Raw genomic sequence first — 27650 nt, forward strand, 5'->3', positions numbered from 1 at the left:
CTTAGCGCAACAAGTCCTGGGCTGTCTGGGAATCCATGAAGATTCCTTGCGTTGTCTTTGGTGTCGGCCTGGGTGCCATAGGTTCACCACCACTGGCCTATATGCATACACTTAATGTTTATCCCTAATATTTATACCACAAGTTACAATACAAGTTAGAAACAGGTATCACTACGACAGTAACCGATAGTAATACAGTTTATTAGGTAGTAGCATTATACCTTCACTATGGTAATCTTTAGCGATATCAATGCAGATGAGTCTGAGTATTACAGAACCCCATGGCCCCCTGTGCGGCTACATCTGCCCTTTAACCCTTTATTCCACACAGATGAGTATAGCTTGTGTATTGTGGTACAGTAATTGGCTTTATGATTAACCATCACTCCTTATCTCTTCAGTCTATGTGAATCCTGGCAGAGCATGGAATTAATTCGCATGACGTCTCTATCTGTCACCTCCACTACTGTTTGATCACACTTAATTGCTTTACATTCACTACAATGATATCTCTTGTACTGAGATGAATTCTGCCAACGATCCTTTGTTTTTTTTTGATCTCTTATTATTCTTTAAAAGATTTTCAGACGTCATACTTGCGACCATATTGGCTACAAAATCTGATATGTGCGGTAAGAAGTTTGAGCTGAAGATTGACAATGTGCGTTTTGTTGGACATCCGACTCTACTTCAACATGCCCTATGCCAGGTAATGCTCTTACTCACCATAGGGAGGAGTGGTACCCACAGTGGTGCCAGGCACAGTAAATCACTATAGCTAAGGCTAAGGCTGCATTCACACAACTGTCATGGGGACATATATTTGGCCGCAAGCTTGCACTCATATATATTTGTCCCCATAAATGGCAATAGGCTCCCGGCGGCAGTAGGGTGCCACACACGTGTGTCACCGCACCGTACACGGGGAAAAGCTAGAACATGTTCTATCTTTCTCCGTGTGCACAGCTGTGCATCCCAATGGAGAGGGGAGGAGTGTGCAACGCTCACCACTCACCCCTCCTCCTATTCAGCGCACGACTCGTCCTGGCTACAGGTGAGCATATGTTTGTGTGAATGCAACCTTAGGCTGTATATCATGTAGAATGTGGCCCCATTCATTTCACTGGGAATACGGCCATCCATTTCAGTGGTCGTATTGTGCACCGGACCATTTTCAAGGCATAAAAAAATATATATCATATCCTATTTTTTCATGTATTTCTGTTCCATATGCCCCATAGAAGTCTATGGGAATGTATAAAATACGGGTTGCATAGGGTTGTACACTGTAATCTGCCATAAATAGGTGCAGTATCCAGGGATCTTGGGATTGAGCAAGCTAGTAACATCATTTGCCAAACCACTGTATTTTGTATGGATACAGTGACCTATGTGCACATCCGGATGAAATACATCACATATATACGGATTCATACAGCATGGAGATACATGATTGGAGAAATCATACATTCATGTGAATGCAGCCTAATGTCTCATTTACATGCATATATGAATACGGCAGCGTGCTGGAGTTTTATATAGAATTAATACAGAAGGTTTTACAGAAACCGTATCAGGTGGATTTATAGAAACATGCCCCCCCCACACACACACACACAAATGATTTGTCCATACATCTGTTATGTATGGGTGGCAGTGCATGCGGTCATGTATGGGTGGTAGTGCATGTGGTCAAATTTGGAAGATAATAAATGGAAATGTATTTCCCTGTATACTGCTTCTCATCAGTAAATACCCTGCTATAGAGGTGCCCTATAATGTGACAACGTCCAGCTCCCTGTATAACACCACACAGCAAAGCATTAGTTTTGTCTATTTGTTCCCTTTATTAAAGGACATCTACTACTAGGATGAAACACCATACAAATGAGTCTGAGGTGCTCCAGGGTCCATTAACACTTCTGGAGCCCCTCAGGCTCATTTGCATACATTTTCATTCTGGTGGTAGATGCCCTTTAAACTTTAATTATTATTAGGTACACAGTATGTGCGGTGCTATTCTTACACAACTGTTATAGTTATCTTTGGTCTTTTGAGGTCGACAATGTATGCAGCAATATATGATTGTCAGTGTATGTTGTCACATAAATTGCCATATATATAAGACCACACAGATTTTCGCACATGGCCATATATATTGCCGACCATAAGTGACCAAATATAACTGTAGACTTGTAGAACAGTTTTGTACGTATAGTACCGCACATACTGTGACGTAATGAGACCTAATATTTAAAGTTCAATAGAGTGAATAAAAAGACAAAACTAATGGTTTGCTGTGTGGTGTTATACAGGGAGCTGGACTTTGTCACACTGTAGGCAGCACTACAGCAGGGTATTTATTCATGAGGAGCAGTATATAGGGCAGTGATGGCAAACCTTTTAGAGACCGAGTGCCCAAAGTTCAACAAAGACCCACTTATTTATCGCAAAGTGCCAACACAGAAATGTAATTAGTGATTTATACTCGCTTCTCTGTCACAGCTTTCATTGATACCAGCACCTGAGGACACCAATAAAGCAGAAAATAGTCCCAGGTACAGCTGTCACTTTAAAATAGCTCTGTGCACAACAAGTCCTGGGCTGTCTGGGACTGCAGGAAGATACCTGGAGTCATCTCTGGTGATGGCCTGAGTGCCCACAGAAAGGGCTCTGAGTGCCACCTCTGGCACCAGTGCCATAGGTTCGCCATCACTGATATAGGGAAATACATGTCCATTTATTATCTTCTGTTCCAGGTCTGTGGATTACTCCCTCTGGTGGTAACAAGGTGCGTTACAGTTATGGCTGGAGTGATGATAAAGCAATACTGTATCCTAGTTTATTCTTTGCTGTCACCTCTACAACATTGTCTTAGCATAATGCAGAGTAGCAAGACCCAGATTCTAAGTTCAATAGTTGTCACTGCTGTTCAGGTGACTTTAAAATCTGTGTTTCTATTTCTTTTAAGGTGTCAAAAACCGATCCTTCACCAAAAAGAGAAACGCCCACAATGATCCTCTTTAATGTTGTGTTTGCCTTGCGGGTAAGAGAGAAGTTCTATACGTGAATTTGTAGTAATAAGAGTAAAGACTTAATTTATCTAAAATTGGCTTTTTTCTACTGTCTATTTAGCACTTCATTTCCCACCTATTTCCTATTTTATGCATAAATATATAAAAGAAGATGGGTAGCCCCAGCAAATGCCCCCTAGCACATATTCCCCGGTAGATTGGTAGCCCCAGCACATGCCCCCAGTAGTAGGGTAGCCCAGCACATGCCCCCAGAAGTAGGGTATGCCAAGCATATCCCCCCCCCCTAGTAGATTGGTAACCCCAGCACAATTCCCCAGTAGATTGGTAACCCCCAGCACATTCCCCATGTGGGTGGGTAGCCCCAACACATGCCCCCCCCCCCCAGTACACTTCCCCCCCAGTAGATGGGGAAACCCCACATGCCCCTCAGTAGATAGGCAGCACATGCCCTTTCTCTGGTAGATGGGTAGCCCTAGACTCCCCCCAGACTAACCCCAGCACATGCCCCCCAGTAGGTGGGTAGCCCCATCACATGCCCCCCAGTAGCGTCCACTCCTTTAAGCAACAATGGGAGAGGCACCTGGGTCGCGCGGTAACATCATTGCCTGCGTCCAGTGATCAGCGATGTGTGTGCCTTAGACACATATATTGTGCTGATCGCTATTTGTTAAAGATTTGTGTGCAAGTCTCATCCAAGCAGAAAAAGAGCCACATCTGGCTCCTGAGCCTTTCATTCCCCTCCACTGTTATATTATAAGATTGACTTGCTGTATCCAGAAAACTGAGTCTAGTGGTTAATGCTGTGTCTATGTCACTTTTTGATAATAAGTGATGGAGTTTGAATCTAGGGTTCAGACTCAAAAAATAGTATGATGGGTTTTTAAATTTGTGTCCACTTTTGGATGACGCTTCCATATGTTATTTGGACCTGTTAGCACATGGTCAGACACAGGATCCGTTTGGCAGCACATCACACTGTGCTTTAGTTTTATGTTTATATTTAGTTTTAATGTTAGCTTTTTCTTCTATTGAAGCCTGGACATACGTACTTATACCTCCAGGTCCCTCTACAGAGTAATGGATCATGGTCAGACACTATGGATACCTATTTTATATACTTATAATATATGTATGTGGATATTACTGTACATACAGATGTTATATTAACAAAACATGTTCTTCTGTAGCAGGGATTATTTCATACACTCGGATGTTTCTTACATTCACATATCTGTCTGGGTGAGTTGTTAAGAAGACATTTAGGTGTGTCATCTTGCTCCTGCAGATTCAGTGAGTTTTTTACAATCTATACTGTTCCTCTGGTAAACACCATTAGTCAGCAGTATAAGAGCTGAGACACCCTATGTTGATAAGGCCAAATTAGGACGGTACATATCTTATCTGTATACCTCCTCCCTGCATCCCTCCAAATCAGCCCCTACAGAATCATGACACATCACAAGTGCCGGCTCCAAGGATTGCCGAGTCATGTGCGGACACCCCCAGCGCCCAAGATGATATGTGACCAGGCAAAGAAGAATGGGAAGAGTAATGTGTTACAAGAGAATCGGATCACATTATAAATTACTTTAGTATCAACTTTCAGAAAAAGCAGAGGTCTTCTTGTACTCTGCATCAAGGATAACTTCTAGATACCTATACGATTCTGGGGGATAGGTTAATAACACCTCCACCAATCCCGAGTCTTGCTGAATCTACATTATCAGATGTTTGCATATATCCCATAGACACTCAAACAAAGTGCTCTGCCAGTAATTTTGACCAGACACTTGTGTTTTCGGGATAAGTGGAGGGAAAGGTCACAACAAAGAACTTGGGTAAAATACATATGAGGGTTTTTTAGTTATGAGATGTGATGTATTATCTATTAGCTATGGTGACTAGTGGATGATCCTTTTTGCTTCGCATTAGGGGAAACGGGTATTTGTCATAGCAAATCTGTCCCATTGTTCCCCTAATGTAACCAGTACAATAGTGATTGGTGTCTGCTTATACATCAAAGAAATAACATGTCTGACAAGTATAGCCACAGACATTACTTATAGTTAAATCATATGAGAAGCCTTGCATTGTAAATAGGATTATGCATTTGCTGGTCTTTAATAATAATAATCTTTATTTATATAGCGCCATCTTTCTCTGTACCACTTTACAAATCATAGGGGACATATACATATAAAATAGTACATTACACAGTACAAACAGTCAGGAGGGAGGGCCCTGCTCACAAGAGCTTACAGTCTGAGCGTGAAGGGGTGACATAAGAGGCATAAGAACTTGTATCTTGGTCCAGCCATTCCATAAAGTGAACAGTAAATCAGGGGCTTAACAAGACAAGAGTGGGCCCCATAGCAAAGTTTTAGCTGGGCCCATGGGCCCCCTCTTTCCAAAAACTACCCGGGCCCCATAGCAGCTGCTACGTCTGCTATGGCGGTAGTTAGGCCGCTGAATTTAATACATAAAAATTTTGCTGCTTGAACCAGCCATCATCTTATATACAAAGTCCAAGTTGTGACTGCAGAGAGGACTGGGACTTGGTGTATATTTGGTGTTTGCTGGACAACAGACGGGAGGAGGACACAAGATGGGTTAGTAAAGAGAGTCAACATTTCATACAGTCGTTATGTCTTTATGAACTTTAGAGGCCAACTAGTTCTTCACTGGCATGACCCTCATGATATTATATCCAAATCTGAGCCCTTCCCTACATACTGTGTAAATGACATAAGCAATGGTTTATATGATGGCATCATATCATCTGCAGTCTCTTTACTAAATCACATTCCCTGTTATTTCTATGTGATTGATCCATATAATATCTGGTGTGTGGTTTGTATTATACATCTTTCCAAGTAATGGTTATCTCTTCCATCTTGATCTCTAGGCCAATGTAGATCCTTCAGTCATAAACTGTTTGCACAATCTGTCTAGAAGAATTGCCATTGTGCTGCAACACGAGGAGCGACGCTGCCAGTATCTAACCAGAGAGGCCAAGCTCATCCTGGCAATACAGGACGAAGTGTCTGCAATGTCTGAAAGTAGGTACAAGGAAGGTCTCTGTGTTTAATCGGGACCCAAGTGAGGCAATTATATTAAATCACATATGTGTGTGTTAGTGTGTGTATATATACACACACACAAACACATCTACAGGCATTCCCCGACTCTAGGACACACAACTACCGTCAACCCCTAGTTATAGATGGACCTCTCTGCTGACTATCTGCTGAAGATCTCTGGATGTTACTTTAGTCCTAGGTTGCAATGATCAGCTGTAAGGTGTCTGTAATATAATGTAATGACGATAATCCTTGTTCCCATGACAGCACAAAATTTTAACCTGGGATCGAGGGAGTGTGGAGCTGCGCTCCTGGTCCCAAACAGAACAGCAGAGAAAAAAAGTGCAGGAGGAGAGAAAAGAGGCGTAGCTATCGTGTAATAACGTCAGGCACAGTGGTGACCGTGAGGGAGTAAATCGGGACTTTCACCTTGGTTCAGATGGTATAGGCATGTAATTGTATAGCAAACAACAGCTGCCACTCCTGGAAGACAACGTTCAACGATGACCAGGATCCCGGAACGATGTGGAGATAATGACAATACCCGAGAGACCGGTTAGGAAGGCGCTTATGCATATAGCTGACGCGGAGATCCAAGTGAATAAAGCAATCTCTTTTATTATTAAAAAATAAACGTATACAGAGTGCGACGCGTTTCAGACCCGGACTGGGGCTTTCATCAGACATGGTGTACAGTAAACCATAGCAGTCTTATATCCTACTATATCATCAAAAACCCGGAAGTACGTAAAACCCCAAAGAAACGAATAATTCAAATGTGGTAGAAAGACTTGAAGGCAAATGTATATTAGGGGTGTCATATAAAGAAATAACAAAATAAAGCTATAAAATACACTTAAATATTAAGCAGGGTAGAACTTGGTCTAATGCTTGGCTTCTAATTACACAAAGACATGGGATGAAAGACAATAATGTATAAGGAACACAACGTAGAAGCCATGGCACAAGAGGCCTCTAGCTATATGATATGTGAACATACCAATGTGTGTATCACTTTGGTGGTCAATATTAATCAGACATTTTTGCCTTTACAGCTGAGGAGGGTCCGCAGTCACCTTTCCACCATATATTACCAAAGTGCAAACTAGCAAGAGACTTAAAGGAAGCTTATGACAGGTATGTCTTCTCTTACATATATATATTTTTATGACCAAGCAATATGCTATTGGTGATGCATATTATTTTATAATATAATAAGTGCATTCACTTCCTTATTTTTGTAGGTAAAAAAAAAAATGTGAGTATTCCTTTACAGCTAAAATGGTGTTTGCCAGTAAGTGGCACCACCTAGTGATCAAGATGGAAAATGACATGCTTATGCAAAATACTAAAGCGTAGATTGACAGATAATGACCCCTAAACGAGTGTAACGTCCCTGATCAGCTGATTGTAATGGTGCCTGTTCAACCATCAGCTTCCAACTGACTTCAGTGCTATCACCTGTGCTACAAGATAATAGGTTGGGAGCGCTAGTTGTCTCTCCTCCATCAATTTCATAATAATGTACTAATCATTGGATCATTAAAGGAACACTCCAGTCACAGGCAATTCATGAATTATACCTTGTGCAGGGCCTGTAGGGAGGAGCAGGACTCCAGGTTCTAGCCAGGGTATAGGAGTACAATGAAAATGAGTCGTGCTCCTCCCTTCATCTCCTGCACCATGTATTAATTCAATTAATTAGCTTTGACTGGAGTGAAGGAGTGTCCAGGGGAGCACAGCTCCTGTAATTCCGTGGAGGGTGCAGTCACATGTTGCAGTTAAAACTGCATCACATACAGCTCTGAGGTGGTGTTTGGTGCAGTTTTGTTAATGTAACAGGTACACAGCATTTGTTGAACAAGTGAATGACATTTGTGGAACAGTTTTCCCCTTCAAAATCACCTATTCAGTTCATGTCTTTCACATGTTAAATTAACAAAACGGCACCTAAAACCACCTCAAAGCTGATTGTGATGCAGTTTTAACTGCAAAGTGTAAACACACCCTCAGGGTCAGAGGGAATGCCGGCTATATCTGGGACTCTCCCAGACAATAAAAAAGAGGATTCAATAAGGTTTTTTTTAGTGGAAGGTCAAGTGGTCAGTCCCCCATCTATTAGATTGTTATACCCTAACCCATGAGCATAGGGGGTAAAACTTTACATATGATATTATTTTCTAGTTAACCTCACCACCTAGTGGTAGATTCTCATAACTAAAAACAAAGTTGCACCATGAAATGTTACTTCCCTATAGACCTGTGATGATGAACCAAACTACAACCTAAGTCAACCTGTATAGTGCAAAGTGCCAACATAGCAATTTAAGTAGTAATTTATTTCTCCTAGCTCTGTCACAGTTTTCAATTGCATTGACGTCCCAAGGACAGTATTACAGTATTAAGGATTATTATTATTGAATCATCCATCCAGGGTCCCCTGAACACGAAGAATAGTGGGGTCTGCTGCAGGAGCTCTAAGGATCACCCAGCTGTGTCCAAACCTCCGAACTCCCCTTGTAAAGGATTTGTTTCTTTTAAATGTATGCCACATCCTGGGACTGCAGGGGGAGGTCTTGAGTTCTGTCTGGCGAACTCTGTGCTGGAGTGGGGACCTGGGGGCCCAGAGTGAGGACTCCAAGTGCCATCACTGCTATAAACCCTATGTAAAATCTTGAAAGTAGCCTGTCATGATGAACCTGCAGCATATGATAGAGCAGGAGGAGCTGAACAATTTGAAGTATTACATTGGAAAAAATAGTGCATACTTTGTAGTTAATTCACATAAGCTAATGCTAGGCTTATCCAGAAGCACTCTAAAGCACCCTAAAGTCTCTGGCCTGGGAAGCATATACATGAACGCATAAGGAGAGTAAGGATGTAAATCAGTAATTGCCATAATGTACAATCTGCTCAGCTCTTTCTGCTCTATAACACATTGCCTGCTCAGGACTTGGGGCAAATTTATGATGGTTCGTACACTACCTCAAAATAAAGTGGGAGTGAAGGAAAGTGCATCTGGTGGCAAAACCTGTATAGATGCAGGCCATGGCGCTGGGCAGGGACAACATCATACGCTTGCCTCTATATACAGTCTGCTCAGCTCCTTCTATTTTATAACATGCCGCCTGCAGATAAGACACATAGGAGGACATTTAACTTAAGTTTGGAAACCTATGTCTAGTTTTGGGGATTTTTGTAAGGTTTTGGCCTTGCCTAATTTATCTCAGTGGTTGATAAATGAGGCAGGTGAGTCCTTTGGTTTTTTGAGACTTTAGTCTGATAAGTCTCAGGGTGATGCCACACATGGTGTTTTGAACCCGTTTTGAATCTGTTTTTGGCCCGTTTTTAAACAAAAAGAAAAATCCGACCAAAAACTGGTTCAAAATGGGTTCAAAACGCCATGTGTGGCATCACCCTCAAACGTTTACACAACCCCTTGTCTACACCTGCAGCAAACTTTGCAAAACACTTGTAGAAGTTGCAAATTTTGGAGCAATTGCGCTAAAGAGAGAAGAAAAAGAATGAAACAAAGTTGCAATCTCCCAATTCCTCCTGCTGTATAACATGTTGCCAGTAGATTACTCTGCAAATTTATGGTGACAGGTGTATGGTAAATACTGGGGCACCATTTTTTTTGCTCATTTTGCCTTTTATGCTTTTAAACAGGAATATCATACCATATTTGCCCATTCTGCATGGTCTAGTAGTGTTTTCAAGTGGAATCCAAGCAATTTATGTGAATGGTATTTTGTTATTCACATGCAAGGCAGCAGGGCTGTGCAGTCGCTAAGCCAAATTCCAACTCAGACTTCTCAGTTTGCTGAACTCAGACTCCAACTCCCCCAAAATAGTCGCTAACTCCACAGACCTGTTTGTCTGATCTCTTTAGCGAGCGGTTCTAAGATAAGTACAAGCATTCCTTCCCATAGCCTTTTCCTCTAATCTGTAGCAGAGGAGCTTTACGACTGAGCATGTACATAAAGTGCAGTCACATTCATTTCAACTGTTGCGGCCAGCACTCTGCTGACAGTGAGTCCAATGAGTGCATCTGACCGCTCCAGGGTCCTTTCCCACTGGTGCTGTCTGTGACTCCTGATTCTGGTTCTATGCCCTGATGCAGGACCCAAAGCAGAGCGTCTCCAGGTGCAGGAGAGGACTTGAGTGGTACTTGTCAGCTGTTCTGTACAGCTCCTGGGTCCTCTACCTATTCTGGTGCAGCCCTGCTCCGGGTCTCAATTCTGGGGCATAGAACCAACAGGGGACACAGAGCAAAGCGGCACATGGAGGAGAGAAGAGACTCCAATATGGGGAAGGGAAGGAGAGGATTTATTTTTTTCTGTCTTCTCTGGAGGTCTCCAGTATTAGTTTTCCTCTGCACCTGGGGGGCTCCGGTATTAGTTTTTGTCTGCTCTTGGGGTTTATTAATCACATGCAATCTTTTGGTATAGATTATCCGCTATATTGACAATTGTAATAGTCAAAGGGTTTCCACAACAATGATATCTAGCAATGGGAGATATGGGTGAAGTAAATGTCAACAAGTTGCTTGCCTTGTGAGATGTGAGCCGAGCTTTTCTGGAAGTCTTTAACCTAATTTCCTAATGTAAATCTCCTTCCTAACACATTTCTTAATTCCTTTCCATCACAATTTTATTGCGCCTTTAAAGTAAACCCAAGAAACTTTCTCAAACCAAACTTAGTACATATTGCTAGTAGATGTCAGCAGTCCAGCGTATAGGAAGAAGGGGATGGTAGATGGGAGCGAGACTATTGAACTATCCCACCATATTATAGACTTATAGCTCCATCTAGTGGCCATTGCTTGTCATTACTACACCCTGTTAGATTAAAATGCATCCTACATTTAGTGTCTTTCTCTCTTTCAGCCTCTGTACTACAGGTGTGGTCCGTCTTCATATAAACAACTGGCTGGAAGTGAGCTTTTGCTTACCTCATAAAATTCATTGTGTCGGAGCAAATTTTATTCCTCCGGAGGCAATAGAAAGAAGTCTAAAGTCTATAAGGTAAGATGAGAACATGTGTTAGCGTGTGATCTAGTGCTATGGTCTGTGCACCTGCCATGGAAAAACCCTGAGGCTTTAGGGTGTATTCAGACAATGCAGTTTATGTCTAACCAACTGGGTTCTGGTGACAGCAGGCAGCGCATGTCTTTAGTCTACAGTAAAGGTCTCTTGTTGCTGTATGGGACAGTGAATGCTCAGTAGCAGAGCAGCCCTTTATCCTACAGTATGTCCTTATGGTAGCCGCGCTGCACTCATCAGACCACTGGCTTTCCATGGGACCCAGCTGGATACCTGGAGATCAATCTACAGTCAGTCCAGGGGACATAAAGACTGCTCAGTAATGGAGTCACACAGATTATTATGTTAACATATAGTAGGACACTAGTACTTTGTACTCCTTATTTTACTATTTCACTCTGACCAAACTTGCTTGTGTACAGTGGTCTTTAGGTGTCTATGGGTCTTAGGTTAGTCTGCCTTCATACCTCGTTCATACCTGACTTATCCTTACAACGGAGGCTGCAGAGTATTCCACTGTATGTGCTTACAGAGGGACACATCTACACATCTTGCGGTTCGGTTCTCTAGCACACCTCACCAAACCCCCCACCCCACCCCACCCCACCCCACCCCAGGAATAAGAGTGAACATCAGTAGCAACTAGTCAGAAACCTCCTCTCACTGGAGGCCGGGATAGATGCTATACATGTGACACCTGCCCCCACTCCCGTGGACTCTAGTGGCCTCCACTGAACTCATACTGCTTCTTCCAGTGTGGAAAATGCAGCTTTCCTTGTGTAGGTACTGAATATGTCCAAAAAGGGGTGTGAAATTAGCCTTAATCTGAAGAAGGTGGTTAGTGACATGTGCCCATGTGATGACCCCATGAGTCTAGGTGCTACTGCATATTGAGTCAATGATTGGATCCTTGTCATTAAATTAAATTCCCAGGTTTTCCTCTTCCTGCGTTTCTTGAAGTGACCTTTTAGTACCTCAATATCTCTCCTACCACAGTAAGATAGATATTATCATACAGGTCCAGGTAATTTATGTTGACATCACATGATGTTTTTTTCAGGCTAACACAGCACTACTATATTTTTTTTTTCCTATTTTATTTCCTACATTTTATTTCATTACACAGTGATGCAACAGCTTAAAAGTAGAAAGGTTTCTCTTTTTTGATTCCACATTTTTAGCAGAAGTATAGACTTTTAAAATCCTCCAGATTCCCATCATTCCTCACATACCAAAGTCATCCAGAGTTTCACTATGGTTACAATATTTAGACACTGGAGGGAATTAGCACTTCCAAAGATAAATCAGTTAACCTCTATCTTGCAGAGGTTCCCTTTTATGACAGAGCAAATGGTCTTTGTCTTCTGGTTGTGGTGATTATTCTTATGATCCATAGACTTGTTTACAGTAGGGACTATAAAGAGGAAGCTGCCGTTTCCTGCTCACAGAGGAAGAAAGAGGGGAGGTCATGTGACAGTGCTCTCGGTGTGTAAGTGAGACTAATAGCAGAGCTGAGTGTGTTGCTCTGTGGATCAAAGGTTTCCTACTCAGAATATTGAGGTACAAGATTAGTTCCTCCATCCCAGTCTGTGATTCTACAGAACTTTTTCTGTCTCTCTCTGCATCTTCTGTATCTTTTACTCACTGCACTTTCTGAACAGTGCAAAGTAGCTATTAGTGCTCACATAACAAAGACTATACACTGTAACTGTTTCACTGCTGGTTTCCACTATTTATTACATGCTGCATGCTCATCTATGTAATGAAAGCTGTGGAGTGGTCACTATACATCCTGTGTATATATTGTGAAATGTCCAGTGTATTTACTTGAAGGAATCTCACTGGATTTGCTTCTAAATTACTGAATGAGAGAACACGAGGCACCATGTGAAGTGAGGGAAACCTAAATTTGAATTAGCTTCAGGGCAGATACAGGAATAGGTCCTAGCCCACTTCACTGCTAGTGAGAAATATTTTTGACAAGTATCTTCAGAAAAGAAAATACCATAACTCTGGAAAGAAAAGGGCAAAGAACATAAAATGGGCATTGTTCTGTTTGTTTTTAAAAGTAATATTATGTAGGCCAATTTGGGAAAAAAAATCATTATAACATCAAAGTTCCGCTTTTAAGCTTAACTCTAAAGTTACTTGTCCAAAAATAGCCTTAGCCCTGTCTAACTATACCTATTTCATGCTGCTAAATTCTTACCAACCTGAAATCCATCCTGATATATTTATCAGCCCTTCTTATAAAATCATCTTTAGCTTATCCTGAAGTAGGTGGGCACTTCCCAGTTGTTATATCAGCTAAGGGCACTGAGGTCAGAGCAGCTTCCCTCACTTACCATGAGGCTGAGCTTTCCTCTATACCAGTGGTGGCGAACCTATGGCACGGGTGCCAGAGGCGGCACTCAGAGCTCTTTCTGTGGGCACCCGGGCCATTGCCCCAGCACACCAGACAGGACTCAAAGAATCTTCCTGCAGTTCCAAGCTACTTAAAAGATGCTGCTTTCACTCATACTTTGATACTTACTTCGCTACTTGGCACTGAGGGAGAGGGAGAAGAGGGAGAATTAGACAGGACCGAATTATCTTTCGAGGACCTTCTGCTGGCCCCACGATTCTCTGTATACAGAGGGACACTGGAAAGAAGCTAAAATGATGAAAATTTTCCATCTTTCTACTGTGTTGCCGTCCTCAGGAGGCCAATATGATTGAACAGAGAGTTGTTGAACAGAGAGCAAAAAGTTACTGCTTTAATTTTTGGTTGGCACCTCGGGTTTTGGGTTGCAGTTTGGGCACTAGGTCACTAAAAGGTTCGCCATCACTACTCTATACCACTAGCAGTTCTAGCACACAAATTATTACACACATACACACCTATGCACTGTTACACAACTGAACCTCTAATCTAATACAGTCTTCAACTAAATTCACAAAAATGTATGCCTGCTGAGCATACGTCCGGCACGCTGAAGAGGGGAAGGGTTACCACTCCCCATCCCATACAGATGCACGGCGTACGGCTGTGCACACGGGGAAAGATAGGACATTTCCAGTTATGTGGCATGTTTGTACGGCCGCAAGCTTGTGGCAGAACATACGGCCCCGATATGTTACAGTAAATTTGAAGTACAGTTTTTTAGGTAGAAAACAAGCCCGCATGCACCTGAAAAAATCAGGTAGAAAATCTTAAAAATAAAGCAATTATGGAATTTTAAAGACAAGGAAAACAAAACAAAAAAAAACAACTAAAATGAGTGTAGCCAGAGCAGACGTGACTGTGCAAAGCCTCACCCCCTCACTCTTCTGTGACCTCTCAATCCATAGACTACATCTCCTGTTCCCTACTCTTTCACTCTACGGATCCTTCTTAGCAACCAGAATGCCAAGCTGAAAGGGAGAGGGCTGAGACAGGATGATAGCAGAGGCTTAGCAGAGAAACAGCTGCAATAAGGTAGTGAATGTATATTTGAAAAATGTTCTCTAGTCTACTCTACTCTAGTCTGTGATCATTTAGTGACAAATAGGGAATTCCCCCTTTGTCTTTTAGGCCATATCATGCTCTTCTGCTGCTAAAGGATGAGAAAAATTTACTGAATGAACTTCCTCTGGACTGCTCTCCGGCTTTAGTAAGAATTATCAAGTCTGCAAGCGCTGTAAAGAACCTACAACAGCTAGCTCAGGACGCCGACCTCGCTTTACTACAGGTACTATTGTTTCTGTACTTTTATTAATGTGTTAATGACTATAATGATTACAGGGCTCCCCAGACGTGTAGTGGGTGCCAAATATCAATGCAATGAAATCAATGTTATCCTATAATATTATTTTGTGCTTGTCTTCCAGGTATTTCAGCTTGCTGCACACTTGGTATACTGGGGCAAAGCCATAATCATATATCCACTGTGTGAAAACAATGTCTACATGTTATCTCCAAATGCAAATGTTAGTCTGTAAGTATAGTCTTTGCTTCTTGGTTGCAAATTTGTGTTTTTCTATAATGTTGTAGCATAAGAATTCTAAAGAACCTAGTACAAGAATAATATTTTATCATTTGTGAAGGAGATGGGCTCCATTCACACGTCCATCTTGAGGACGTATAAAATTGCCACACACATGGCACTGTACTGCTCTGTACACGGGGAAAAGATAGAGCATGCTTTTCTGACTCATTAACATAATGTTAAAAGTTGATTTTAGAAAGAAGGAGGCCATGGATAACAAATATAAGATTACCACAGTCATGGTGTCTGAATCTATGAGTAAGTGTCCCTGATTTTGATGGTAGATTGCCTTTAATAGGTTCCTGTTCATATACTGGGAGACATAAGAGGATTTGCCATCGATCTTTGTCAGGTTTTATTGTCTTATTTTAGGCGCAAGTGCTAGGTGTAAGTGCTAGTTCTTTTCAACATAGAACTGAAAATCAATCCATTAGGCTATATTCACACACGCGTATGGGGGATGTATATACGGCCGGCATATATACGTCCCCTATAACCGGCAATGGGCACACAGCACCGTCCGGGAGCGGTGCGGCACCGTACCGTAGCCGGGAGAAAGATAGGACATTCCCTATATTTCCCCTGAATACGGCGGCGTGCACCATATATCGCTGTGGAGAGGGGCGGGGGTGAGCGGCGCTTACCCCCTCCTCCTCTCACGGGCACCGAAGTGTGCCCGCAGTGCTACGGTACAACGGGTTCACGTCAGTGTGAATTTAGCCTTAAATCTACCCTAGAAATTTACTATGTGAGGCAAGTGTGCAGGGCCCAGCAGTGTCAAGCAACTGTTAATTTGCATAAACAGTTTTATATTAACAGCACCGAGAGGCAGGTGTATGTTCTTATCAAACTAACCCCAACCATTACTATACATGAAATTAGTTTACTACTTGCAAAAATAACCATAAATTAAAGAAGCATCTCAACATTCAAAGACCCTCCTTAAGTTTAAATTAAAAATAAATGCTATTTAGATTTTAATTACTATAGTTGAAACCTTAAAAAAACTTTAAAATAATTACAAATAATATTTGGAACCACAAATTTCTTTGGAACTACTTTACATATCGTAACAATTTTTACATTTTTTATGACATGTGAAACTTTAATTTGATGGAATATTTTTATTTATAACATATTCTGTATAGGATTAGCAGACAATTAACAAAATATTTGGAAAAAATGTTTAATCATTAAATATAAAAATGTTTTAATAAGCGGCAACATTGTTTAAACCCTTAAAGTGATAAATATGTACAGTTCAATTCACCACCATTTTCCACATACAGTGGCAGAGGGCCTACCAAAAAAGGTGAGAGTACACAACAACTAGAATGCAGCTTGATAAAAATCAATACTTTAATTCATTACAATAATACATAGAATTAATAAATATTGTCGCATATCACATGGAGAAAAAGTCAAAAGCATAACATAAGGCAATAACTGACTAAAAAGTAGGTGAGCCACCCTAGTATCCACAGCGTGGATCAATAGCTGACTGGTGACCAAGGCATAAATAAAGGGAGGCAATACCAGTTATAAGTTGTCTCCATGATGAAGCTGCGGGGTGAAACGTACGTCACGGTGATCCTGTCCGCTGCGTTTTTCATTATACTGACAGGGAACGCAAGGAATACATAGGATATTATCTTGATTTCTTATCAGTTCTATTGCATGGTTCTATCCCGGTGTGACCTATTTCTAGGAGGTGGTACATCTTATAGACCTCCTGGTTCTCACTCTAATATCTATTTATAATCACATTAAAGTCTTACAATCCGGGTTATTCTGTGTATTATCCCCTTTTATTGCCTCTGTTATTAATTAGGAAGTTTTAGCTCTACATTGCTTACTTATAGCTTGCTCTATTAGGAGATACATTTTTGGAGACAAGTTATAACTGGTATTAGCCAAGAACAAGAGAAAACGGTAGTGGGGCTCCAGCAGAAGAAAAAATGATGCAGTGTATTCCAGGTGGCTTAAAAAGTATATCAAAAAACATTTATTGGTTCCACGTTAAAAAATTCTTGTGCAAAAGGAATAAGCATGGATACATTCAAGACATGACACAAAAACAGACGACAGAGCTTGCGGTAACGCGTTTCGGACTATCAGATCCTAGTCCTTACTCATACCTGGCTCAAATGGCCTGAGACAGGGTTTTAAGTATAACCAAGTGGTAACCCCGGTCAGGTTTCCGGTGAGGTCATGGGTCCCACCCCCTAAGTCAGCTGGACAAGGATAATTACATACAGAGAAAAAGGCCAAATGGGAAAATACATGCAAAGAAATATACAAGAAAAAATATACAAGAAAAAATAATATAATGAATAGACATGAGTAATCCTAGTAGATTAATAAAAATACAGGTCTAGGAACCTGAGAGAGGCGGTGATTGGAAGAAGGCAATGTTCTCTAGGGAAGCCTTCTGGATACTTAACCTAGAAACACGCTCGCCAAAAGGGTTAAACTTCAAACAGGATCTCATGTATTTTTATTAATCTACTAGGATTACTCATGTCTATTCATTATATTATTTTTTCTTGTATATTTTTTCTTGTATATTTCTTTGCATGTATTTTCCCATTTGGTCTTTTTCTCTGTATGTAATTATCCTTGTCCAGCTGACTTAGGGGGTGGGACCCATGACCTCACCGGAAACCTGACCGGGGTTACCACTTGGTTATACTTAAAACCCTGTCTCAGGCCATTTGAGCCAGGTATGAGTAAGGACTAGGATCTGATAGTCCGAAACGCGTTACCGCAAGCTCTGTCGTCTGTTTTTGTGTCATGTCTTGAATGTATCCATGCTTATTCCTTTTGCACAAGAATTTTTTAACGTGGAACCAATAAATGTTTTTTGATATACTTTTTAAGCCACCTGGAATACACTGCATCATTTTTTTCTTCTGCTGGAGCCCCACTACCGTTTTCTCTTGTTCTTGGATCATAGCCTTTCTTGGCGGGACTGATACCGGATCGGACCCCTGGACTCCGTGCACACTGTCGCCTTGAGGTTCTGCAGGTCTGCTGTGGGGTGAGCTGTTTTTTACCATTTATCCCTTTTGTTTATAACTGGTATTGCCTCCCTTTACGTATGCCTTGGTCACCAGTCAGCTATTGATCCACACTGTGGATGCTTGGGTGCTCACCAACTTTTTAGTCAGTTATTGTCGTATGTTATACTTCTGACTTTCTCTCCGTGTGAAATGCTATAACATTTATTAATTCTATGTATTATTGTAATGAATTAAAGTACAGGCGGTCCCCTACTTAAGGACACCCGACTTACAGACAACCCATAGTTACAGACGGACCCCTCTGCCCAGTGTGACCTCTGGTGAAGCTCTCTGGATGCTTTACTATAGTCCCAGACTGCAATGATCAGCTGTAAGGTGTCTGTAATGAAGCTTTATTGATAATCCTTGGTCCAATTACACCAAAAATTTTGAAACTCCAATTGTCACTGGGGCAAAAGAAAAAAAATTGTCTAGAACTTCCATTATAAAATATACAGTTTCGACTTACATACAAATTCAACTTAAGAACAAACCTCCAGACCCTATCTTGTATGTAACCCGGGGACTGCCTGTATTGTTTTTTATCAAGCTGCCATTGTAGTTGTGTATTCTCGCCTTTTTTGGTAGATATTATTAACCCTGTGGTTGAGCCAGTGGGTACAATGTTTAGGTACCATTTTACCCGTTTACAGTGGCAGAGGGTGCATGTACTTGTTGTGTCTTTTGTAGCTCCTTCTGTATTCTACCTTCAGCTGACAGGCTGGGGGGTGCACTGCAAACCATAGTACCTGCTGAACCTTGACACCTAGAAACACAATTCTGGATCCATTGTTCTTTTAGCTTCTTATACCCCAGCTTTTACAAAAATGGTGTTTAAAATTATGCAAATGAGTCTGAGGTGTTAATGGAGCCGAGAGCCCCTCAGGCACATTTGCATAATGTTTTAAAGCCTTTTTTTCTTAAAAATAAGGGTATAGGAAACTTAAAGAAGAGCAGATCCTACCAGAGGGTGAGCACAGCAGTATGTCAGTGTGCTTAGTTACCAATCCTTCATCCTGGTGGTAGATCTCCTTTAAAGCTGCATTCACACTATCGTATGCATATGTCGGCGCGCTGGAGAGGAGGAGGTACTCACCCCTCCTTTCTCCATAGAAAACAGCGCCCCACGGCTGAATATGCTCTATATTTTCTTAGTCTACTGCTTCCGCACCAGCATAGCTGTCATCGGGGTTATACACTCACCGGCCACTTTATTAGGTACACCATGCTAGTAACGGGTTGGACCCCCTTTTGCCTTCAGAACTGCCTCAATTCTTCGTGGCATAGATTCAACAAGGTGCTGGAGGCATTCCTCAGAGATTTTGGTCCATATGGACATGATGGCATCACACAGTTGCCGCAGATTTGTCGGCTGCACATCCATGATGCGAATCTCCCGTTCCACCACATCCCAAAGATGCTCTATTGGATTGAGATCTGGTGACTGTGGAGGCCATTTGAGTACAGTGAACTCATTGTCATGTTCAAGAAACCAGTCTGAGATGATTCCAGCTTTATGACATGGCGCATTATCCTGCTGAAAGTAGCCATCAGATGTTGGGTACATTGTGGTCATAAAGGGATGGACATGGTCAGCAACAATACTCAGGTAGGCTGTGGCGTTGCAACGATGCTCAATTGGTACCAAGGGGCCCAAAGAGTGCCAAGAAAATATTCCCCACACCATGACACCACCACCACCAGCCTGAACCGTTGATACAAGGCAGGATGGATCCATGCTTTCATGTTGTTGTTGCCAAATTCTGACCCTACCATCCAAATGTCGCAGCAGAAATCGAGACTCATCAGACCTGGCAACGTTTTTCCAATCTTCTACTGTCCAATTTCGATGAGCTTGTGCAAATTTTAGCCTCAGTTTCCTGTTCTTAGCTTAAAGGAGTGGCACCCGGTGTGGTCTTCTGCTGCTGTAGCCCATCTGCCTCAAAGTTCAACGTACTGTGCGTTCAGAGATGCTCTTCTGCCTACCTTGGTTGTAACGGGTGGCGATTTGAGTCACTGTTGCCTTTCTATCAGCTCGAACCAGTCTGCCCATTCTCCTCTGACCTCTGGCATCAACAAGGCATTTCCGCCCACAGAACTGCCGCTCACTGGATGTTTTTTCTTTTTCGGACCATTCTCTGTAAACCCTAGAGATGGTTGTGCGTGAAAATCCCAGTAGATCAGCAGTTTCTGAAATACTCAGACCAGCCCTTCTGGCACCAACAACCATGCCACGTTCAAAGGCACTCAAATCACCTTTCTTCCCCATACTGATGCTCGGTTTGAACTGCAGGAGATTGTCTTGACCATGTCTACATGCCTAAATGCACTGAGTTGCACCATGTGATTGGCTGATTAGAAATTAAGTGTTAACGAGCAGTTGGACAGGTGTACCTAATAAAGTGGCCGGTGAGTGTATATAAGGCGGCAAACTGGTCGTGTGATTGGGGCCTAAGAGTCGTATGGATCTGGTCCCTTTTTGACTGATTCGGGTCTAATTTATAGAGGAACTTGTAAATGTAGACCTACAGTAAAACCTCTTCCAAAGACAATCTCTTACAGAAGGCCGCTGTATGATGATTATATATTTGATTTTTAATATTTCATGTATGTGCACATTTGGTAAGAAATGGAACCACTGTAGAGAAATGATAAATTACTATAGTTAAATTTATAGCTGTGGAATAAAGGCTATCCCTCCCAACTCTCCCATACACACAGTATCCGCTTAACCAAAGGCTTGGATTTAGATGATTTTTGTGTTACCATATGATATTGTTTATGTCTTTCAGTTATTCGTCGCTGGCAGAGCAGTTTTCCCATCAGTTTCCTGCACATGACCTTCCATCAGTTCTATCCAAGTTTTCTCTGCCGGTTTCTTTAGCAGAGTTTAAAAACCCATTATCACCACCGGGGCAAGAGGTAAGTGCATCTATGCAATGCTTTATATTATACTTATGTCACACTAAAACACCCTACACACATGTCTATAGCACATACAGTATTTTGATCTATGTTTATATTTATATACACATAAGGCTTGATAGATCATCTTACTGCCCCTTCAATTATTTGTACATTGTTATTAGTTTGCACCATAAATGTCTTTTTTTCTAAACTGTATAATTCCAAGTTTTATAAGCAGCTTTTGGATCCTAATCCACCCATTCATTTAAAAATCTTAGTTGTCCTCTTTTGCACCCGATATAGTTCTGGTCTGACCAGTGATTGCTATAGTTATATATATTGTATTAATAGATCCCATTCATATCATAAACCTTCTCTTTTTAATATTGTTACCTTATAACAATCAAAGAACATTCCAAGCATGTGAGAGGTGGCTGCTTGGTATTCAGACATCCATTACATTCTGTGGATTCTGCAGGTGACGGGACATAATAAACGCACTTAAATGAAATGTATGTGAATACAAAAGGACATTGATGATATTGTTTGTGGTTGCACATCAAGGATAAACCCACACTGCGGGGTCCTGGCTAGGCTACAGGAGTGGGGTTTTGGGAGGTACAACAGTCTTTAGGATTCTTTTCCTTTTGAGAACACCCCTGCATTTCATGTAAAAGTCTTTCATGAGATAGGGACAAAGTGAAACAGTATTTTCAGTATCATATGTCAAATGCCCTTGTCCTTATCATCAGTAGGTGCTTTTGGAAGGGATCCTACCCTATTAAATGTATGAAGAATTTCCAGGCACACAAAGTTGAAATTGAAAAAATTGTTAAGAAAATTAAAATGTTATTGCGGTAATCCAAATTATACCATTTTGGCTAATATAAGCCTTTGTCAAATGCTCTGAAAAGTCAAAACAGAACAAAATTGCAAGGGAGTCTTAATGATCTGACATAATCAGCTGTCATGACACAATAGTTATGCTATTATTATTATTGATCACTATTGTGTCATGACAGCTGATTATGTCAGATCACTAAGACTCCCTTGCAATTTTGTTCTGTTTTAATTTTTCACAGTATTTGACAAAGGCTTATATTAGCCGAAACGTTATACTTTGGATTACCGCAATAACATTTTGTTCTTTAATTTCAGTTTAAACTTTGTGTGCCTAGAAATTCTTCAAGTATTTTCATTATCAACCACCAGATCAAAGAGGGATATGATCCCACAGAAAGACGATCACGCAAAAAAAACACCTGACCAAGGCTAAGATTTTCCTTCCTGACGGCTCAAATATTTAGCAAACAGCATGTTAAAAAAAATTGCTGTTTTTATCTTTATTTTCTGTATGCTCTCATTTATCCAAGAGCAACTATCACTCGTAGCAGTCACAGACACGCTCACTATATCGCTGGTAGACTTATACAAGAGTATAGACAAGTTTTTCTCCTACTTCTGGTTTTATGAACAAGACTAAGGCTACATTCACACACATGTATGGGGGATACGGGCTACATTCACACTCATGTATATACGGCCGATATACGTCCCCCATACACTTCTATGGGCTCAAGGCCCTATACGTGTGGCACCGTACCGCTCCGTAGCCCGGGAAAAGATAGGACATGTCCTATCTTTTCCAGTGATACGGCGCCGTGCGCTGTATCTTCCTATGGAGAGGGGCGGGGGTGAGCAGCACTCATCCCCTGCTCCTCTCCGCGGCGCCGATGTATGCCTGCCATACTACGGTACGGCGGGCATACATCGTGTGAATGTAGCCTAAGCATCCTGAAGGAACTAAACCTACATTGTATCAGGGAGATAACATTAGACAACATGCAGCCTGCCCTGCCGGAGTGTCCAATGTTATATGAGTTCTTACATCCTCCCCTATTGAATGACCAGGGTTTCCATTAAGGAAAAAACCCGTGGAGAACACGGAAAAAGGCATAAAATAAAAGAAGAATTACTTACCCGTTGAAACATTCGACCTACAGCTTTTTGTTTATTGGGTTGCAGCAAACACATAATGCCGCAGCAAATGACTGGACTCAACAGTATATGTTTGAGGCCAATGACTGTCGGCATGTATTTTCAGAATGATGCGAGTTCTACAGGGGTTGTGAAGTGCTGGATTGGTGGGCATCCTTTGCCCCAGCTTTTGAGTTAACCCCTTAAATTCAAGCACATATCCAGATACGTGATAATGTGTCTGTATTTATATATGCTTCCTTTCACAGGAAAAGTTTTTAAAAGCCAGACTTTATATATATGCAGATGTATCTATAAGCACTAGTGTAAATTTACAGTGGGAAATATGCAAATATGTTTTCTATGCTGGGACAAGGTAAACAGTGCCTCTTTTTGCTACCTTGTAAGGAAGTCCCCTTACCATCAAGCATGGCTTTCAAGAAGCCTAATGACATAATGTGGGATTTAAGCCAAACCAGTATATCAGAAGGAAGAGATTCCCAGCTGTAGACAGCACTGTTTCAAAGTGGTTGCATTATGCTTGATGTTAAGGGGGCTGCCTTTTAAAGTAGCAAAAAGAGACATTGTTTTCCTTATTCCACCCTGGAAAACGTATTTCCATATTTCCTAAAATCCCCTAGTAGAGCATAAATGGCTATAAGTCTCCACACATCTACAAGGCGGCCTTAATCGGCAAGCTCTTACTTCCTGACCTCAGTTTACAGTGGACGATGGCCGAATAATAGGCTGCTCCGCTACAGGCGATTTATTTCTTTTATTAGGTAGAGTGATGGAGGCCTCTGGCAGGACTTTTGGTAAGACTATTAAAACATTTTTAGTGTTCCCTGTAATATTAATGTTTTGATTTTGCAGCCTCACCTCATTCAGATGGTCATTTGGATGCTTCAGCGCCAACTTCTAATCCAGATCCACACGTTTGTTTGCCTCCTTGTTCCACCCAAAGAAGATGCTGCTACATCAAAAGAAGAAGATACGCCTTTTGCTGCCAGAGTTGGTGGAAGAAGTTTAAGTACACCAAATGCACTGAGCTTTGGCTCTCCAAGTAATTTCTGCTGTTATTATTATTCTTGTTATTATTAACCTCTTAATGACTGCTGTATCAGGTTTTTTTTTATGGTGACCGTTAAGGTTACTTCTTCTGATGCAATAGTGTGTTTCAGGCTATGTCATCAGGTATTTAGCCCCTTACACGCCACTGTCAAGCATGACCGCAACGTGTAGGTGTGTTCCTCCTGGATCAGGACACTGGCGTGTGCCCTGTGACTGCTGGCTCCTCTGTACGCTGGGTTCTGCCTCCTGGCAGGACCTGGTTGTAACTAACTGAGCATACATATTTGATATTGTCCAGAAAAAGTTCTTTGTCCCAAAATGGAACCACTGAAAAGAACAACCCTTTCACCAAAAATAAGCCAGGAATTGTCAGGTTGTGTCAGATATAAAAAAAGAAAAAAAACAGCTGTGCCCTCCAGACTATGGTTCACTATTGCGCTTCCTGTTACCTCTGGTCACTGCTTATATAATCAGTGGTAACATCAAATGAACATCTGATCTTTGTGCAGGGAGACAGTGTGTCCTCACCGCCATGTGACTGGGTGCCATAGACCTCTATGGGGGGCCAAGATGTGGCCACAAATTTTGTAACACCCCCTATTACAGTTGTGTGCATAAGGCCTAAATATGTGGTCCTTTTGTTAGAATTACAAAGGTTAAAATACAGGCAGCCTGGCATTAACTGATCTACTAGTGGTTTGCTGAGTGTCAAAAATTAGAGTCATTATACATTATATTCAGTTCTGAACGGTTTTGTTCATAATAACAGTTAGTGGTAGATATTTTTATTTCCTACTTGTACTTTGTATTCTTTGTATTGCTGAGTCCCTGTTTGCTTTCCCTAACAGCCAGCAGCGATGATATGACACTTACCAGTCCCAGCATGGACAACTCCAGTGCTGAGCTGCTCCCTGGAGGAGACTCTCCTGTTAATAATAAAAGAGCAACAGAGACTCTACTTGCAAGTCTGTCTCAGAATGAGAGGGAAGCCATTCTTAACGTTCCCGCAGCTCAGAATCAAGAGGACCTCAAAATGTTTGCAAGGTAAGGAAAATGGAGTAGCATGGCAAATGCCAGATTGACATTATAGTAATGACGTGGCTGCTGCATTGAAAGTCCACTTACCATAATTTACTCCTTTAAAGGGAACCTGTTGGGCATACCTAAATTCCCAAACCAAAAGTCCTACCTTTATTACTGTAGTGATTTGCTCTGCATGATTATATTAATATTAAGAGTCAGTAGGTTCTGTGAATTATAAAATGACAACTCTGCATTGTAATCCTATGAATTGAGTCAGGCTGCAATACCCCCAGGAACACTCGACTGACTCAATGTACTGGATTACAATGTAGAATCTGTGTGTGTGTGTGGTGGGGGGCATTTTATAATTCACAGGAGTCACTGATCAATTTCAATATCATCATGCAGAGTGGCTCGCTACAGTAAATAAGGTAGGACCTACAGTTTGGGGGGGGGGGGGGGGGCTACATGTGCCTGACCGGTTCCCTGTAAGTTGATTCTGGGACATAGGGCAGAGGCTAAGCAGAGCAGGCACCTCCTCACTGTTGGGACAGTTTGTTGAAGAATGATTGCTACCCATTGCAGCGATACAGCAAAAAATGGCTGATGACTCTCATTCTGTGTGTCTTTCCCTGAAACTGCATTCTGGAGTGGAAATCGTCTTTATGGCAAAGTATGCCATGCACAGCTCTGTGGGATATACAGGGAGCAATGATACAAGAACTTTCCCTTTAAGAATTCATGCCAGGTAAAGTAGCATACAGGTCAAACATAATTCTGACATTGGGAAATAAATGTACGCCTGCCTGAGGAGGGGCTATTTTTTTCTCAGTATATTCAAAGGGATCTTCCATGATCTTTTTTACATGTGTGAGCACTGATGAATAGGAGGGGCTGCAGCAGGAGATTATGACTCATCCTGCTCTCTCTCTCTCTGTCAGTGAGAGGACTATGAGAGAGAGAGAGGCACAGTGGGTGACACAATTAGGACAGACTGAAGAAATGAGAAACAGGAAGTTGTGTATATATGAAGAGTGCTGCATGGTGAGAACAAGGAAAGGCTGAGGCTCTCAAAAGAGGCAAAGCTACAGGTACATATACATGCAGAGACATGTCTAATGGAAGAGATGTATTGGTAAGTGACCGACCCAATTAACTACTTAAGGCATTTAGGTTTTCAATCTCTTTACCCACTTTTCTAGATGCCATTAAGCATCTTGCTAGATCCTGTATTTGCAGTGCCTATGAATTTCCCTTCTTAAGTGGAATTCAAAGTGATCTTTAACCCCTTCTCAACATTTGATGTAATGCTTCTGGCAACGGCTCCTGAAGCTGGGGGTGCCAATTGTATGTTATGTGTATGCTACACACTGAGCATCTGTATTTCACTGTGTTAGGTGAATCAGAGAATTGCTTGTTCAAGCCAACCTGTAAAACAAAAGAAAAAAAAAACGTTTTAAAACACTTTTTAATAAAAATAATTAATTAAATACAGTTAAAGTCCCCTAAATACAAACATCCCCTATACACATCTAATATAGTAAAAAAACAAAATCACCAAAGAAACCCCACATATTTGGTATCGCCGCGTCCGTAACAATCTTTACAATAACTCAGAAACATTATTGGACCTGTTCTGTGAGCCCAGTAAAACTCAGTAGAACTTGCCAAAAATGTTAATTTCCCCCTCTCACCACGACAGCACCCAACCAGAGAGAGGGATCCGCCCCCAGGGACAGGAAACCCAGACTTCAAATTCTGCGGTACGTCCCACCTCCTCCAGTGGTTTCCTGTCCCTGACGGGGGATCCAGTGAGTCTCGGTGAGGCTCAGGAGTCGCGGTGAAAGGGGGGAATGGGAGTCCCAGGTACCCCCAGGTGGCTGCACAGGTCCCCCGCCGAGACTTACCGGAGGGTGGTCACTCGGCGGCGGTGGAAAGGTGAATGCTGCGAGGTGCAGCGCAGTCTGTGGGTGCGGGCGGACTCCGGCACGCCTCCGATCCGGAGTTGGAGGCGTGCGTGGAAAGGCAGCTGAGCGCAGGCTTCTTCCTCCCGCGGTGGTCTTCTCCAAAATGGCGCCGACTCCACTTCCGGTGAGGACCGGAAGTGACGCGCCGCCCAGCGTCCACATGGGAGATGACGTCAGAGGCGGGAGTTTTAAAAGGAGATCCCACACAGGAGTCCTGTGTGTTGTTTCTAGCACCCACAGCCAGCCACAGGAGTTGCTCCAGTCGTGGATGAAACGGAGCTGTATCCTCACCACTGAATAAGATGAGTTCTAATGAAGGTGGTAGAGAGTCGGTGGACACCGCTACGGTAAAGTTTGAGTAGGGGGATAGTCCGCTGATTGGTGAGTGTGGCCTTACCATGCCTTTAAACTGGTTCTGATGATGTCTTATGTGATTCTTATTTTAGAGGGAAGAATCTCGTAAGGGGAAAGCCACT

General features: G+C 42.0%; 1 protein-coding gene across 3 annotated transcripts in view; it reads left to right on the plus strand.

Moving 5' to 3' along the window:
• NPRL3 (NPR3 like, GATOR1 complex subunit) overlaps positions 1 to 27650 on the plus strand; it is a 46617-nt gene that overhangs the window by 8244 nt on the left and 10723 nt on the right. For all 3 annotated transcript variants that reach the window (XM_072120804.1, XM_072120806.1, XM_072120805.1), the window contains 10 exons: positions 580 to 709; positions 2972 to 3046; positions 5941 to 6094; positions 7171 to 7252; positions 11005 to 11142; positions 14714 to 14870; positions 15010 to 15116; positions 21022 to 21151; positions 23987 to 24176; positions 25033 to 25228. In XM_072120804.1, coding sequence (XP_071976905.1) covers positions 580 to 709; positions 2972 to 3046; positions 5941 to 6094; positions 7171 to 7252; positions 11005 to 11142; positions 14714 to 14870; positions 15010 to 15116; positions 21022 to 21151; positions 23987 to 24176; positions 25033 to 25228 — 1359 coding nt within the window. The remainder of the gene's footprint in view (positions 1 to 579; positions 710 to 2971; positions 3047 to 5940; positions 6095 to 7170; positions 7253 to 11004; positions 11143 to 14713; positions 14871 to 15009; positions 15117 to 21021; positions 21152 to 23986; positions 24177 to 25032; positions 25229 to 27650) is intronic.

The sequence above is a fragment of the Engystomops pustulosus genome, chromosome 8 (genome assembly GCF_040894005.1).
Source record: "Engystomops pustulosus chromosome 8, aEngPut4.maternal, whole genome shotgun sequence".
Lineage (NCBI taxonomy): Eukaryota > Metazoa > Chordata > Amphibia > Anura > Leptodactylidae > Engystomops > Engystomops pustulosus.